This window comes from Crassostrea angulata, chromosome 6, assembly GCF_025612915.1.
Source record: "Crassostrea angulata isolate pt1a10 chromosome 6, ASM2561291v2, whole genome shotgun sequence".
In the NCBI taxonomy this organism is placed as follows: domain Eukaryota; kingdom Metazoa; phylum Mollusca; class Bivalvia; order Ostreida; family Ostreidae; genus Magallana; species Magallana angulata.
The window spans coordinates 28,286,975-28,304,771 of NC_069116.1; the positions used below are offsets into that span (position 1 = coordinate 28,286,975).

Consider the following 17,797-nt stretch of genomic DNA (forward strand, 5'->3'; position numbering starts at 1 on the left):
GAAATTTCTTATTGGCTGCTAGCTTCTACGGGCTTAGTGGCTGCTGTTAGTGGCTGCTAGCTTCAGCCTGGTTCCTTGACTATCAAAAGCGCTTTCATATGGCACTTTAATCACGTTGTCTGTATTATAAACTTCCCTAAAACAACAACTGATAATTTTCATCCTCTTCGAAGATAAGAAAACAACAAACATAACACGGACAAAATTCCATGTGAGGGCAGGCAGATCGCGGGCTTTTTTTAAGTGTAACCATACGCTGGTCAAATTTCAGTGTGTCACGGTAAACAGTCATGGCCTCTGCTCCGTCCGACCGTCTGCCGTCCAAGAAAGGATGGCGGAACATCCTTAACCTCGTGTTCAGCGTTCGGAACCTTTTGACCATCGTCATCACTCCGATAATCTTGCTTCCGATTTTGCTCCTTGTGGAAGGAAATGTAAGTTTCATGTAGATTTTTTTCTCAATTGACACATATCTCATCTGTTTGTCTCAAAACAGACCGTGACCTCGCATATTTGTGAATGTTGATATAATGTTAATGTATTCACATACAGGTGATTTTGAATTTTTAGCACAAGATGTACGTATGTCCTTACCAATTGTAAAGATAAATCATATTTGGAAGTTTGTTCAATCAAATGCAATAATGCATCGTTTGATTGGTGATTAAAAACCCCCGGATGTTCTAAAGCAAATACTGTTGCCATATAGTAACATCAAATCTTTAGGACCACAAAGTCGACACGGTGGATTTGAAAATTTAACTTTTCTTCCGGGGTAGAATTGGCTGTAAATGTTGAAATCTTCCATCTTATCATATTAGATTTTTTCAGCTCCGAGGGAGGAAAGGTTGTGTTGCAGATCATGATTTCATACTGGACCAAACTTTTCCTAGGTTCAGAAAAAGAAACCGTTTAAATTTTGTAATGTACTATAAAGACCATTATGGTAGAAATTTACAAACCCATGGTGAGACTGTGTAAAGAGAATTATTAATTTATCTGGAGTGACAAACACATGGCTTTAACAAGCATTTAGTACTCAATTGCAACTAGATAATCAAATGGATTACCTCCCATATTTTCAAAAGTGGTCAAGTGACATTTATTTAATTACCCATCAACAACAAAGATACAAGTGTACAGGATATTCAAACAGGATTTTAGCTACCAAGATACCTTCTAAAGGAAAAATATTCATACAGTTTCATAAAACAAATCATCGTTGACCAGTATAAACTGGTACTCTCTGAAGATAGCATGAAATGCCCTTTAGCGATGGATCATGTACACTTTATAGTACACTTTATAATGAGTAAAATGTTATCTAGGATAAAATGGAATTCGTCATCAAATTTCTTCATTCCAGGCATGGGGTCCGAGGCATTATTTAATTTCTCGAGTGCGTGGGGTGGGAGCGATAGCCCGATACCTAACTTCGATAGGTTAACTGCGTAGAGGTACCGTAATATGTTTGAATTTTACTTGGGGATGGGGGGGGGGGTGTCTAGACACTATGGCGCCTCTAAATCCTCACATGTAATGTGATATTGTACAAACATTGTTTCAAGCATACACACTACATATTTACCAATGCATTGAACGAAAATGAACGAATACCATATTATATTACCAAAGTTTATTTGATTTTATAACATATATTTTTTTTGGTTCCAGGAAGCAAAATGTGCTTATTGCATCATTGTTATGGCGGTATATTGGATAACAGAAGCGCTGCCTATTGCGGTGACGTCACTGCTTCCCATAATTCTGTTTCCAATGGTCGGGTTACTAAGTGCAAAAGACGTATCCAACAAATACCTCAACGTGAGTACAGTTTATAAATTCTTGGAACCTAATTTTACGAGTTTTATGCAATTATCACACATAACACATTGCTCGGTAAGTATCGACAAAAGACACCCCTCCCCACACCTCTTAAAGAATAAATCCACCAGATAATAAAGTGATAAAAAATCTAAAATTGTAAGAAAAAGATCGAAATTTAAATACAATTTTTTCCATTTCAGGCCCCGCCTCCCCAACTTTCCTCAAGTCATAACTCAGCCTCAAGTCTGAGTTTTTGCCTCAAATTCATGCTCTTTTCCTTTAAGGATTTGAGTTGAGGACTGAGCTGAGGGATTTAAAAATATTGGTGACGGTGGGGCCAGGACGTCATATCAACAACATCAATTAATTTTTTGTTGAACCTTACAGGACACGGCCATGCTGTTTGTGGGGGGTCTGATCGTGGCGGCGGCCATTGAGTACTGGAACATCCACAAACGTCTGGCTCTCAGGGTACTCATGCTCGTCGGCTCAGAACCGAGATGGTAATCAATAATAGTAAAAGTTTATGTAGATTGGAATCATTTTGTCTTATAACGAGTTTCGTTCTCCTACATGTATAAAAATTTAAGGTGACTGCAATTTTAATTTTAAAGCTAAATGTAAATAAAATTTACTTAAAAACATTTTAAAACTATTTTTTCCCTTTATTTATTAAAAGCACAATGAATCTAGTTGGTTTAAATCTAGACATCTAATGTTAGCAAACATTTTTGATCAGTTGTCGCATTAAATCGTTTGAACAACATTGAATGTGTAACGATTTATGGACTGTATGTTGCGTTCCAGGTTGATGTTTGGGATGATGTTGCCAACTTGGTTTCTGTCCATGTGGATCAGCAACACAGCAACAACTGCCATGATGATTCCAATTGCCAACGCAGTCTTAGTGCAACTCAAGGAAACAAAAGATATAGAAAACTCAGATGCAGCGGAGGATGTAGGTTTGTACAATGTGCATTTTAGAAGGACAAAATAAAATGCTCGTTAATCAAATCACCTGAATAAGGAAACTTGGAAAAAAATTTAAACAATCGCAAACTAAACATTTTAACAACTATAAGTAAAAAGTTAAATACGTCATGTATATTTAGTTAACCATAATGGTTATATTTGTGTTCATTTCTTCAGAACTTACGGAACAAAATGGTGTTACGATAATCCGCGATGAAAAGACAAATACGTAAGTAAATGTAGCAGGTAACAAAATCAGGCACATTCATCGGATATGAAAAATCAACTCATTCTTAAAACAAAGAATATGGCTTTTAATGAAATACATAATTTCATTTTTCTTTAGATCAAGGAAAATTCGTGAAAATGAGATTGAGAGCCCTGAGTATCTGCGCATGTGCAAAGCCCTGTCCCTCGGAATTGCATACGCCGCTAACTGTGGGGGCGTGGCTAGTCTGACAGGAACCAATCCAAATGTCATCATGAAGGGCGTGGCAGACAAGTATGGAAACGATTGTAAATATATAATCTTTAACATTATAATAATGTATAACATAGCTTGCGTGATATATTTACAGAAGAACAAACCGGGAAAAGCATATTGATCATTTTAATAAAAACTTAATAATTATTGTGTAAAGGTTCGTAGGGATGTGTAAATTCGTGGGGAAGGGTTACCCACAAAAACCACGAACATTGGTCTCCCACGAACAATGATGATTCCACAGTATATCTCACTTGAGATACATTTTCATTATTATAATATTGCAGTAATAATGAAAAAAGCAGTCTATATTTTTTTTTAATTAAAAACCCCCCAAAAATAATTAAATTGATATCATTTAAATAAATGTGAGTATTTTAGAACTATTCATCAATCAAATCATTTCTGAAATGAAGCATTGCATCGATATCATTGTTAAAAGTCAATTTAATGCAGTTTTGTTTTTTATGTTGGTAACATTACAAGCAACTAGAGCGACAAATACTGAGAATTTTTTGGACACTGATTGTCATTATTTTGAAACAAATAATGAGTGTTTTATAAAAAAAAAATACTAAAAAAAACTCTATGCATTTGTAGCACTTAAATATTTTTAAAACTTGTTTTATAACAGTTAAGAATGAGTTCGTGCTGTAATGATTATTAAGGAAAGGTAGCTGAATTTATTAAGTGAAATCGATCTGTTGATTCGTGGTACTTGCTTACAAAACCAGTATGCACGCATGCATCAATGTTTGTAGAATTTGATTTTCAAGCACATGGTATCTTTTACATCATTTATACATTAATCTCTCCGTAGAGTATTTCAATCCCGGAATGCCACATCTCCAGTAACCTTCGCCTCTTGGATACAGTTCTGCCTCCCAATTTCTTCCCTCATTGTAGCATTCATCTGGCTCTGGTTGCAGTTTATCTTTCTTCGGTGCAGGCATGTACAGAACATCTTAATTATCAATGAAAATGGCGGTATTTCAAATCTTCTTACTTGTACATTTAATTTGAAAATGAGGGAAAGATTCACAAATTCTGCGTTAAGTATCAACTTGTAAAACTTCTGAGAATACTGCCCTCTTTAGTTTTCGTCGACTGGTGTTTGACAGTAACATTCAAGACCCCTTTAAATCGACGGTTTTTTTTTAATTAGGAGAAGCGCAAACTCACCAGAACAAGCGCAGCGAGTCAAAGCTGTCATCAGAAGGGAATACAAGAACCTTGGACCAGTCAGGTGAAACCAATTAAGACGCGTCCGTTTATATTAATTAACTTTAATGATTTCCATGAGATATTGTTTTACTTTGCAATTGTACATTTAAAAAACAGTTGAAAATTTATTGATATATGTATATGTACAAGTATATTCATTTGGATAGTTTGGTGAAATTAGGGAGTCAAAAATATTTGGGATGTATTTAAAAATTATCAGTTTTAAAAATGTTTGTTGACTTAAAAGTATAACATGTACTATTTTAGAAGAGGATTCTTAAAGCAATATATATACGTTAGAAATATAGTTTGTCAATGATAAAACTTCGAAATCAAATTGCTTTTCCCACAGTATTTGGATGTTTTCTTTGGTTACATTATAGTATCATCAGTTTATCCTTAATTGTTTTAGTTTTGCCCAGGGGGCGGTCATTGTTCATTTTGTGATTTTGGCCGTATTGTGGATCACCAGAGACCTAGGCGGGGCTGGAGGATGGGGCAGAATTTTCCCACCAAAGTATGTTGGCATAAACTCATTACACGATTGACACATTTTCTTAAATCATTCTTTTTACTAGACGCAATCTTTACTAATCTCAAGTTCAAAGGATCATAAAAACTTACATAAATTCTGTTTATTTTAGCAAACAGTTTTCGATTTTTGGCTTTTCTCTTATTAAAAAGTTTGTTCGAAATGTTTCTTTATAAAAGAGGAATTTTAAGTTGTAAACAAGTAAGTGATTATGGATGGTTATTAATTGTATTATTTTTTTTTTGTGAATAAAGTACTTTGTCGAATATTTTACTATTGGTCTCGCCTGTAAATATGACATGTATATTTCAGGACAGTGACGGATTCCACGCCTTCTATTTTAGTTTCTATCAGCCTCTTTCTGTTTCCGGCCGTTTTACCCTGGAAATTCAGTGGTTTGTTTAATTGTTTTCAATACAAGCAGTTTTTATTATAGCAAGTGTCTTTTAGTAATCAAATTGTACAACCAAATAAATGTAGCACATCTTGACTTTTAAACAGACAGGCACCATGGAAAAAGTGTGCCAGCTCTTTTACCTTGGAAAGCAGCTGAGAAGATGGTTCCATGGGGCGTGGTACTTTTATTGGGTGGGGGATTTGCTTTAGCTCATGGAAGTCAGGTATATCAATATACCCGGTACATTGTATTTAATCAATAGGACTCCTAATATAAGTTTATTATAAATTCAAAATGAAAGACGTGAATAATTCCGTAGAATTCAAAATCATGTTTCTGATAGGTATCTGGTCTGTCGGATTGGCTGGGCTGCGAGCTAAGGGTGTTCAAGGATTTCGAGCCCTGGGTGATGAATCTTGTACTTTGCTATATTGTTGCCGCTGCCACAGAGGTGACCAGTAACACGGCTATATGCTCACTGATGATGCCAATAATGAGTGAATTGGTAAGCAAGTAGTTAAAAAAATTGCGTTGTTGGAAAAAAAAACTCTGACAAAATGTCTCCCTAACTTGTGTGACATATATTTAAAACATATTTTTCATAACACATGCAATGAAATAGATGAAATAATTATATTTGTATGATATTATTTACCCCTTTCACGTTTTTTTTTTAAGAATTGTACTTTGTTGTCATTGTACAGGCCATGACTCTCGGCGTTAACCCGCTATACTTCATGTTTCCTACCGCCATCGCTACGTCATTTGCCTTCATGCTTCCGGTTGCTACCCCGCCTAATGCTGTCGTGTTCTCGTACGGTTACGTGAAAGTTGCTGACATGGTACTTTACGATCTATTTTTTGTATAACAAACCATAAGCCAGTAATTTTATAAAGCAGTTGCATACATAAATTAATTCAAAGATGTGGCAAATAGTTAAAATGTCGTTTTATTCAAATTCTTTGGATTTGACATGATAAACATCCAAGATTACATTGGTATTCTTTCAGGCAATGGCTGGATTCATCATCAACATTGTAGCTGTCCTTGTGTTGGTTCTAGCAACAGAGACTTGGGGAGATGCCATCTTTGGCTTTCATACACTACCTGCTGCTTTTAAAACTCTGAATGTCACAGCGTCTAATTCGACATTAAAGTGTTAAAAAAACCCAACATCATACACGTTACCGAACGTCCATGAAATTACTGTTCAGCTTAAGGTAGCTCCATACTCGTAAAATTCTCTGAGGAAAGATGAAAAACCGAACTGATTTCGACTTAAAAGACTTAAATGTCATCAGTTGTCAGAAAAAATATACATGTCATCACACTTTTTGAGTTGCCAGATAAAAATAACCTAAAGCATATTTTAGCATCAGAAAACCGTATTTTTTGTTATTAAAAGTAAAATCTTGCAGGCAGAAATTTGTTTTTCTTATTTAATTTTAACGTCAACTTTATTAGAAAACTAAAATTACAAAAATATTTTAAAATTAATCGTTGGAATAAGAAAAACTATAGCATTTAGACATACAACTAAGAGAAAAGTCAGAAAGAGTTATTTCCCCTTTGCATAGATAAAATATATAAAAATTTGGAAATTTAGTATAAAATTAAGTGCGAAAATATCTTGAACCTACCAATACTTCTCATTACACCCATGTGATTATATTCACATAAAATAAATAAAACTATCTTGCACATTTCTTAAAGAATTCAAACTTTTACAAAAAAGTGTGACGTCACAGAACACTGGATCTACTTTAAACAACAGAATCAGTCCTTCAGACACAAATATTCAATTTATGAATGATGTTTTTTTTTTTTTTTTTTTTATCTGAGAGTGTCTTCTTGTGATTTTTCTTAATTTTTTCAGCTGTATATTATTCTCTTTGCATTATTAAAACTTCTCTTTACAAGAATGAATAAAAAGCTTTAATGGATGTACTACAGTTTTATCTTTGTAAAGATATACATACTAGTATTTCAAAACAGAAAGTACAATTAATATAAGTGTCGCTCAATATTAAAATTCATTACAGTGTATGATTATTATGTAAGAAATGAATTATCTAGATGCTGGTTAGGCTGATACACTAGGTACAAGTATAATGATAAAATACATGACATCAAGTTTAACAAAACACGTATAATTAATGATATTGTATTTTTCGTTTGCTGTTGGAAGTTTCGTTGTATAGCTAGAACCCTTCTCCGAGTAGTCGAATTAATAAAACAAGATTTCGATGTATACGATGTTCATCTCCAACGTGATCATTTGAAACAGCAACTGATGAGAGCCATCCTAGATGTGTTTAAACGCATGAAAGAAATGGTGAAACGGATTTGTAAAGTTTGTGGGAAATCCAGTAACGCAGCACATTCACTACATGTATTCCCTCGCTTACGTAGGCCTGTAAGCGTATCTAGTACTTGCAACTGTATGCATCTTTTTACATTCGTTAGCATACAATGTACATCTGTGCCAAGCTGCGTTGTGTGACAGTCGGTTTAAGAAGAAGCTTGCATAACTATAATATTTGAACACGGATCACTCTCCTCGAATGTTTGTTCTTTATCGTTCGTAATGATAGAAGATCCCACTAAGACCAAATCCTTGACAACCAGTCTAAAAAGACTGATAGCATTTCTTGATGACTCTATTTAAAGATAATTATACGTATCTAGATGTAAACAATTTCTAAATGTAAATGTAACGTGGAAGTTGTTGCTTTTCTGTATGTTTTGATTGCATGTGCTTACCTTAGGATTAAAGTGAACGTGTGTTATGTGTTAAAGGATACATATCCTCTTTGCGTTCAGGTAAAATTTAGTTGAGATCTTGCAGTGATGTCGTCTGGTATACGAGGTGCTTGTAGTGGGTTGTTAACAGTACGGAATATCCTGGTCGTTGTCCTAACACCTATAGTCTTGTTGCCCCTCTTACTTCTTGTGGAGGGAGATGTAAGTATTCATTTTTTTTATTAAACCTAAAAAAAAAAATCACATTTTACTTTACACGGGGTCTTACGAAAATTTTGCAAATGAAGAAAAAAGAACAGAAACAAATCACTCGTGCGTCACGGCGTAACGCCTGTCTAAAAAACATGCATGAGTGAATGAAAATACAATTAACTCCCTTTAATGTCCTTGTAGTGTCAGTTATTTGAGAAATAAAGTACGAGTTTTCGTGAATGTTGCAGAATAACTTCCGAGGTCGAGAAATGTTGTTTATAAATATAAAAGCCGAGGCGTTAGCCGAGGCTTTAATATTTCAAACAACATTTCGAGACCGAGGAGGTTATTCTGCAACATTCACGATAACAAGAACTTTATTTCTATTCTACTAACAGCTCAGTATTTCTACAGATCATTACTCCTATAGAAAGACGATCTAGGTCATTTTGACAGCTGTTCCGTGTAACCCCAATGGTTTTGTTAGTAATGTTTACATGTGTATCGATCAAAAGAATCACATGCAGACGACAGAATTTTTTCTTTGGATGTTTAATACTCTTTACTTATTTATAAAATATCTATGAATCATGTTCCTGATATTTTAAGGGCAATTTAATACGATAATTACTACTACACGTTATATATTTTATGTAAAAACACGCAGTGAAAATGTGCTAGGGAGGTCCTAGGAACAGCCACATTGATCTCATAAAAATAAACATTTGAGGCAATACACATCGTTTTGACTGGAACTAACACGTGAAATTGACATGGTTTTAAAAAAAATTACGGTTTGAAGTTGTACTTTCATGATCAGTGCGAGACAAATAGGTATTTCTGATCCGATAATTTACTGATGACGTTCGTGGTATATTGGAGAATATTGTCCGCGGCATCTCTTTGATCTCGGCAATAACTGTAGTAGAATCAACAATATTTTCATGGATGTTTGTCAGAACAAATAAACTTTGCATTAAAAGGTTTCAAAGATGTTGAATTTACTGGACAGTGACAAACGCATGATTTTTGCACCTGTATTTATTTTTTGAAATCGATGTAAGTTGTAAACACTATAAACACCGCGCTGTGCATTTGGTGTCATGTGTCATTTTGACTTGGTTTGATTTGAATCGGTTTAGCCTATCAATTATCCTGAATTTCGATAAGAATCGATTTATAAAGTTTACGTAGACAACATAGACGTTGAAGAATTTACCCCAGAATTGACATGATAACAGGTTTAGCAAGCAAACGAATACGTATCTAACCATGGCTAACATGTATACTCTAAGCATGATAAATCTGATGGCTATCCAGCTAATGTCATGTACCTCTTCAATTTTTCAAATTATCTTGATAGACGACATTGACCGATTTAGCCGATATTTGCCGACATTGCCTTCTGCAAAGAATCGGCATTAGCGACAGACCAAAACATATTCTAACCAAATATTGCTATGTTTATCTTTCTGAAAACGATAGTGTTTGCAGCGAATTTCTAAACACCTTCTTAATGGTTATAAGACATTTAATATTTTAAACAAATAATTCATAAACTAACAAATATTACAGTTTGACATTTGGATGTAATTATAAACAAGATACAAGCAATTTTTGTTGGTAGCGATTTAAAAAGATGTCTTTTTAAACAGAGGTGTCTTGATAAAGAGTAAAATCCGGGACTTTTTCCTTTAAGTGCGATATCTTATGTGCTACATGCATCAGAATGTACATATATTTGTGTTGGTAAGATGGGACTGTTTATTTGTCTGAGTATATAGGACCTATAACAGTTTTACTTTTGCTTCATTTTTCAATGCAATTTCACATAATTCGTATAAATACACACTAAAACTTTTACTTCGTATATATTATACATATTTTACGAGAAGAATTTAACATTATTTGAAGGAATTTTGTACGTTTTACAGGAAGCAAAATGCGGATATTGCATCATCATCATGGCTGTGTTCTGGGTGACAGAAGCGCTTCCTATAGCAGTGACGTCATTGCTTCCCGTTATTTTGTTTCCGATGGTGGGGCTGATGTATGCAAAAGATGTCTCCAGCACATATATCAACGTGTGTTTATATCAAATTTTTAAGATTATTTACCCCCCCCCCCCCCCCAAAAAAAAAAAAATTAAAAAAAAAATTAAACAAAACAAACAACAAACAAACAAACAAATTTCTGACCACTTTAATATTCTGAACAAAGATATTCACCAACATGCTTTGATTTATGATATATTAAAGTCATTAGATATTCATTATAATTGTTAATTGACGAATCATTGGGCCATTAATTATGTAAATAACTGAAGTTTTTGACAAGCGTAAATACTAGTATATTCAAAGGGGCACTGGTTAATCTCATTCACGGACAAGTATTTTTTATCAATTGTTGACATTTCAGATGTGTTTTTCTTTAAAAGTTTGGTGATTCTTAACAAAAGAAAAGTTTTAAAACTCTAAAATAATTACTGAATGAAAAGTACACAAAATATTTTATTAAATTACTGCCTAACACTTATCTACCTCTAATGTGTAATTCTATGAAATGATAAGAATTATAGCTTTCCTATTGTCTCTCCACAGGACACGGCCATGCTGTTTGTGGGAGGTCTGATCGTGGCGGCGGCCATTGAGTACTGGAACATCCACAAACGTCTGGCTCTCAGGGTACTCATGCTGGTCGGCTCAGAACCGAGATGGTAACCAAAATCGTAAATTAAAATGTCCACAAACTGTCTAATATCGTTCTATGCTTCTATTATACCAAAAAATACATGCATATCTGCCATAATCGGTGGGTGTCGTTTCATTATTTATAGATGCATATGATGAATTAAACGAAAATGAACTTGTAGGTTGATGTTTGGGATGATGTTGCCCACTTGGTTTCTGTCCATGTGGATCAGCAACACGGCAACAACTGCCATGATGATTCCTATTGCAAATGCAGTCTTGGTGCAACTCAAAGAAACCAGAGATAAAGACGAGACAGTACGCGTCACAGGTACAAGTAATTTGCCCCCCCCCCCCCCCCCCCCGCCCTTTTCTTTCCCCAGTGTTAATGTCATTTTCCCTCTTTTTAATTAGCTATGCGAAAGTTATCATGTTTTAGGTTGTACATGTACAGTGTATATCCCACTACACGAAACTACATGTAGATTTAGTGTTGTCAATTCGACATGAATTAATTTGTTACAGTATTAAAACATACGAGTAGAATCGCTTCACATCTTAAATAGATGATTGAGGCATGCTTAAGACATGATACATACTTAGTCTAGTACTTCTCTTATTTAACAGTCAGTTAAACAATCAAAGATAAACAGGACTCTTGAAATGTAAAACTTAAAGATTGTGGCTGTCATTTAAAATAGTAGTACATGGAAACATTTACACATCTTATCAAGGTCATGTTCTAGTTTTCTACAACGGTATTCCTTACCAACGGGATTATGTAACTTGGTCTGCACTTTAATATAATCTTTTTTTTATGTTTTGGTGAGGAGACAAGACGCACAGATTATTTCAGTTACTTCAAATAAAAAACTGGGGTATTGTTAAAAAAGATTGAAGATTAAAAAATGTACTTTTATTTGAACTGGATATTTGAATGATCATAATGTATATGAATAAATAAAAAAAAAATTTCCATTATAAGCTTTACGAATCCTGTTGTAGATATGTATAGTAGTTAGAAAGAAAAGGGAATATTTGTTGTGTTTTGATTTTCTGAAATTTCCCCTTTTTTAAATGTTTTGTCTGGTATGCTTGCTAGATCGATGACATAAAAACCAAAGGAGGATGACAAGCAAAAAAAGGCTGAAACAGTAATTTCTCAATAAAAATTTTGATTCTCTTCACAATTGTTTCCTAAATATTTGAATATAAGACAGGATACTAGTAGAACCAAACCTTTATAGGCTAGGGCGATTATCTCTATGCAATACAGGCGATGGGCATCGCTTATTGAAAATAACTTTTGCGTAGGTATTTTTTCAAACAACTTTTTTTTTTTCAAAATCATGGTTGTTGGTAAGAAATTTTTAGGTTAAATTTTCTTTAAAATCAATGAATGTTTGAGCATCCAATGCCTTGCAAAGTTCGGTCTCATGTTGAGCAGAAAAAGCTTTGGCAAGAACCGTTTTGAGAAAGTGGAGAGGGTTCATAAACGTTCGGTCAACAGTTGGCAAGTTAAACCACATGTCACAAAAATGTGTAATCTGAGATGACTTGATGCGATTTTGAAACAGTATTTAAAAAAAAAAATATGATGATAATTTCAACTTGAAAATAATTTGTCCTTAGAAAACCACCGGAAACAGCAGGCATTTTTCATAAAAATTTGTATAACGGTTATTAGTTATAAAATATATTAGGTACGGGATAAAATCTGAACTATTATCCTTCAAAAATATTCTATTTAAAATGAATTATTATAACTGTCACATTGAATATTCTTTTGCGACTAACTCTACTGTGGTTTATTAAATATTGATTAATTTTTTTGTTTGTGTAACTATCTTTAATAAATTATGTTTATTTTAATTACTTAATTGTCGTATAAATTTAGTGCGGAGCAATCTTGAATCTAGTTTTGAATGAATTTGCAATGTGTTAAAATTGTGATATTTAGACTATTTATTTTTACTCATATTTTGCCTCGTAGCTGTGGGTGAGGAAGACATTCAACTGACAGTCATTGGTAAAGACGAAGTCAAGAACTCCACAAATGGAAACATAAACAACGGCATAGAAAAACAAGGGTGCGCTTCGTAATCATCTTAAAAATATATGAATTTCGTGGTTAGCCTAAGAAAACAAATTTTTGGCTTTGATCACTACAGTACTCTTACAAGTACAGTGCTAATACAAGGACTTTGATATACATGTACGTCGATTTTTAAAAGATGAATTATAACCAGTAACATCAAATAGGACTATTTCAACTTGATTAAAATGTAGCACAAATGAATCTGATGTATGTTTTTGAATAGATGTACAAAGTAAATGTGTGATTTGTGCTCTATTTAACGTTTCCCAGAGAAAAAAGAAGTGAAGCAGACGATAGGAAAAGTGACGAATCAACAGAGGCGGAGTATTTACGTATGTGTAAGGCTCTGTCATTGGCTATTGCTTACTCGGCCAACTGTGGTGGCGTGGCTAGCCTGACCGGAACTGGTCCTAACGTCATCATGAAGGGTGCTGCAGACATGTTCGTCCTACTAAATCGTTGATATCAAACAATTACAAACAAGTTTTATCAGATTAGCGATGATTTAAGCAAGATGATTCAAAATCAAAAATTTAAATTTTGTTTTAACTTCATATAATTATCTACAGTGTTTTCCAAGAAAAGAATATGACATCGCCTGTCACGTTTGCCTCATGGATGCAGTATTGCTTGCCCATCTCAGCAATTATTGTGATATTTGTATGGATTTGGCTTCAAGTTCTGTTTTTACGCTGCAAGTAAGTTGTAAAAGACAAATAAATGTTATTAAGATAATTTTCGTGCAAGTGTATTATTCAGTATAAATTGAACTTAACGCAGTTCATTGTGTTTATTTTCGGTTTCAGAACGTATAATTCCGGTTCTCCAGAACAAGCGAAAAGGGTCAGAAATGCAGTGCGAAAACAGTACGAAGAACTTGGACCAATCACGTAAGTGACCCCAATTTATGAAATATTTCATTGTACAATGCAAAATAACATGCATCGAACTTTGAATTCAATATTTAGCTAGTGAAGTATATTGGAGGTATATATACGTGTTAAACAAAGCCAAAATATAAATTATAAGGTGTATCGCAAATTTAGTCAGAAACTAAGATACATTGAAATCAGATTGAAAAAATCAACAAAAACTAAAGGAAATTAACGGAATGGATTACGTTTACTCATGGATGCAAAAATTGAACCTTGTGGAATGAATAACTACCAAATAAATTGTATATTGTAGTCGTACTATTATAATGTTAGTACTATTTTACTTTTAAATGCCAATGACCTACTTTTCATGCTAGTGATCTCTGAATGGTTATTGAAAGATCCGTCAAAAAATCGTCATCAAGTCTTTATTTTAAAATCATTTCAAAAAATAAAACGATTTGAAGGATGGGAAACAATGGATATATTTCCTTATCATGTATTTAAAAAAATTAAAACATCAAAGTTTGAATTGAATTATACCCAATGAGATTTAAAAGGGAGGGAGGGTTAGAAGTATAATTAAAATACATGTTAGAAGAAGCAGGATAAATTCGACCATCTGTCATGATGTAAATTTTGAATTTACCGGGTGGCAGTAAATACAAAATTTACAACATGACAACTACATGTATTACGATGATTTGATAACGCGTCAAGTCTACACGCATTCAGATTCGGACAGGTGGCCGTGATCATCCACTTCACCCTGCTGGCCGTGCTGTGGGTCACGAGGGATCTGGGAGGAGTCGGAGGGTGGGGAGACATTTTTGACGAGAAGTAGGTTTTTTTCACACCATCAATAGCAATTATGTACAAAATCTTTTTAAATAAAGAAAAAGATTCAAAACAATTTGTTGTAATTGGGTTTTTTTTTACACGTATTGGAATCTTTTTGGATTTTATTGACATTTCTTTATATTTCTTATAATTAGGACAGTTACCGACTCTACACCCGCCATACTCATATCCATTAGTCTTTTTCTTTTCCCGTCAATATTGCCACATAACTTCAAAGGTATTGTAATCTGACTCCATATTTTGATGTAATTTTTTTTAGATATCATTAATTGGTTTTTTTTATATTTGATAAACGTAAAAAGGATATATTTTGTGGAATAAAAATAGATCACAAAGAAACTGGAAAACATAGTACAACGTAAAGATAATTATTTTTAATCAATATACAATGTATTGTGAGATTCCTAACATTGTATTCGAAATGGATCGATACTAGTTAAATAACAAAGTAAGTAAGTTAAGTAAATAATTACATTAGGTACATTATGATAATAGTAAGAATTTCAAAAGCGTCGACATTTAATTTCAAATGCAAAATATAATGCTATAATATTATTTCTTCTTTCAGAAAAAGGCAAACCTCTACCGCCACTTCTTCAGTGGAAAGCTGCAGAAAAAATGGTGCCATGGGGAGTAGTCTTATTGCTAGGGGGTGGGTTCGCTTTAGCTAAAGGAAGTCAGGTAAGTGAACTTGGCATGTTGGTAAAGTAACATAAAAAAGTAATGTAATTATTTAAACTTTTTAAGAATTTTGCTGATAAAATGTTTGTTTTCATCTCTTAAACGATACAATGCCCATTCATTCCTTTGTAAGGGTTATGAAAAAGATAACATATTTAATCAAGCCTTAAAATTTGTCGGTTCCCTTGTAATTCTGTTTGAGCCTCATAAATTTTCATGGAAGTATTGTTTTTTTAAGGTTTCCGGATTATCAAAATTGATCGGAGACCAACTAACTGTGTTCAAGGATTTTGAGCCCTGGCTGATGAACCTTGTGTTGTGTTTCATAGTAGCCGGGGCCACAGAGGTGACCAGTAACACTGCTATATGTACCTTAATGATGCCCATAATGAAAGAATTGGTAAGATATTGCTAAAGTTTATTCCTTCTCCAGTAAAGTAAATTGTCAACGATCTATTCCTTCTAAATCTATAATTTTTTAAGTGTTATACACTTATTTAAAGTAATGATTATTGATTAGAACCATGATTGCAAGACCGTGGAGTCAAGATATGACGCAACTATCTACTTTTGCATCAAAACAAGTATAAAATGACACTGGTCTCAAGCAAAATATGCTCTAATTAAGTACGTAGACACAGTTTAAGATAAGTCGTACAAGTCTTGTTGATTTCAGAGAGCAATGTCTGACTGGCCGACAATAACACAGACGGTAGTTTCCAGACTATCGCATTATCCGGCTAGTTATATATGATTAGGAACAGTAAATATATTTGTTGACACAGTACCTTAAAGATGATTTAATGAAAGCATTTTATTAACTGAGTTTTCCAAAGGAAAAGTCGGTAATTAAAATCATGGTGAAAATGGCGGGCTGCTGCCAAAAGGGTATTCCACTTGTACTGATATCTCCTCCTACAGGATTCAAGATAGAACGTTGTTGTTTTGCAGATCAATTGTATAGATATATAATTATATACATGTATATATCAGAGATGTGAATATTACTTGGATTTTGATTTTTGATGATTCATAAAAAATGCTACCTGTTAAACTTATTTATTTATTTATTTTTGCAAAATATTGCATATATGGTCCTGGTACTTCATTTCTCTGGATAGGTCATGTTAATCAATTCAGGGTTGACATATGGATTATGGATACTATTCACATAAAAGAAAACCCTGTCTGCTGTCACATTGACAGCTTTCACGTGTATTTAAAGCAAATTAGATGTAATATTTTATTATATGATAATTATGTATACATTTGATGTTTCATCAAAACTTCATGTAAATGCGTGTATGCATACATGTACATTGTATATGTAAGACTACGTATTCTAGTATTTCATATTTATCTTAATCAATCGTGATATGTTAAAATCAGAGGATGAATTATGAATTAACTTTATCAATTAATTATCGATCAAAATAAGATCAGTGTTATTAAAATAATTAAGAATTGGGAAACGGTTTTCTTTTACTCAGAAACTCACACTAGTAAAAAAGGGTTAAGAACCCTTGAGTGATGGATAAAATGATCATTTCCATAGCTACATGTAACATTGACATTTTATTTCAAACCAGGCAATAACATTGGAAGTAAACCCGCTGTACTTCATGTTTCCTACCGCCATCGCTACGTCATTTGCCTTCATGCTTCCGGTTGCTACCCCGCCTAATGCTGTCGTGTTCTCTTATGGATTTGTTAAAGTATTTGACATGGTAAGAAACGGTATAAGTATTTAAAATACATATTGCAGTATGTCCGCATGTGGAATAATTTTTCTCACATACGGTAAACTAATTAATGAAATTTCATATATATTAAATGCATTTTTCCATATAGTTTTGCTTATATGGTGAAGATACTGCCTAACATTTTTTTTAATCAATTTAATTTTTACATTAAAGGTAACAGCCGGCTTTCTATTGAATATCATAGCCGTTTTAGTCCTGGTTTTCGGCACGGAGACTTGGGGAGACGCCATTTTTGGTTTTCACAGCCTCCCTGACGGTTTTAGGGTGGCGGTAAACCAGTCACTGTCGACTAACCTTACAGATATCCTGACCACAACAGCAACGTCCTCTATATAACATTAAAATAATCATACTGATTAGCCATGTCACTTTTTAAATATTTTTTAAGACCATGTGATAGGTTCTTACATGTAGCTGGTTTGAATAGATGGTGTAGA

General features: G+C 33.6%; 2 protein-coding genes across 2 annotated transcripts; both read left to right on the forward strand.

Moving 5' to 3' along the window:
- Nucleotides 1–243: 243 nt before the first annotated feature.
- Nucleotides 244–6,650, forward strand: LOC128189202 (solute carrier family 13 member 2-like). Its single transcript, XM_052860712.1, has 14 exons — nt 244–434; nt 1,675–1,824; nt 2,215–2,330; nt 2,635–2,789; nt 2,977–3,028; nt 3,146–3,301; nt 4,104–4,232; nt 4,449–4,529; nt 4,920–5,024; nt 5,352–5,434; nt 5,541–5,659; nt 5,780–5,941; nt 6,141–6,278; nt 6,448–6,650. The coding sequence occupies exons 1-14, from the start codon at nt 291–293 to the stop codon at nt 6,598–6,600; spliced, it is 1,743 nt and encodes a 580-aa protein (XP_052716672.1). The 5' UTR covers nt 244–290; the 3' UTR covers nt 6,601–6,650.
- A 1,500-nt stretch (nt 6,651–8,150) lies between these two features.
- Nucleotides 8,151–17,717, forward strand: LOC128187321 (Na(+)/citrate cotransporter-like). The gene is made up of 14 exons (XM_052857720.1): nt 8,151–8,401; nt 10,327–10,476; nt 10,993–11,108; nt 11,265–11,413; nt 13,076–13,172; nt 13,451–13,621; nt 13,750–13,878; nt 13,987–14,070; nt 14,791–14,895; nt 15,051–15,133; nt 15,485–15,597; nt 15,836–15,997; nt 17,187–17,324; nt 17,514–17,717. Exons 1-14 carry the CDS (start codon nt 8,288–8,290, stop codon nt 17,694–17,696), a joined length of 1,794 nt encoding a protein of 597 aa, XP_052713680.1. The 5' UTR covers nt 8,151–8,287; the 3' UTR covers nt 17,697–17,717.
- Nucleotides 17,718–17,797: the final 80 nt, after the last annotated feature.

What these genes read in the sequence shown, in the direction of transcription:
- LOC128187321 (XM_052857720.1), top strand. Translation starts at nt 8,288, where the DNA reads ATGTCGTCTGGTATACGAGGTGCTTGTAGTGGGTTGTTAACAGTACGG. An exon ending in GTTCTGTTTTTACGCTGCAA is followed by an intron (nt 13,879 to 13,986) that starts GTAAGTTGTAAA and finishes TTTCGGTTTCAG; the next exon opens with AACGTATAATTCCGGTTCTC. An exon ending in ATTGCCACATAACTTCAAAG is followed by an intron (nt 15,134 to 15,484) that starts GTATTGTAATCT and finishes TTCTTCTTTCAG; the next exon opens with AAAAAGGCAAACCTCTACCG.
- LOC128189202 (XM_052860712.1), top strand. Translation starts at nt 291, where the DNA reads ATGGCCTCTGCTCCGTCCGACCGTCTGCCGTCCAAGAAAGGATGGCGG. An exon ending in AGATGCAGCGGAGGATGTAG is followed by an intron (nt 2,790 to 2,976) that starts GTTTGTACAATG and finishes TCATTTCTTCAG; the next exon opens with AACTTACGGAACAAAATGGT. An exon ending in TTTATCTTTCTTCGGTGCAG is followed by an intron (nt 4,233 to 4,448) that starts GCATGTACAGAA and finishes TTTTTTAATTAG; the next exon opens with GAGAAGCGCAAACTCACCAG.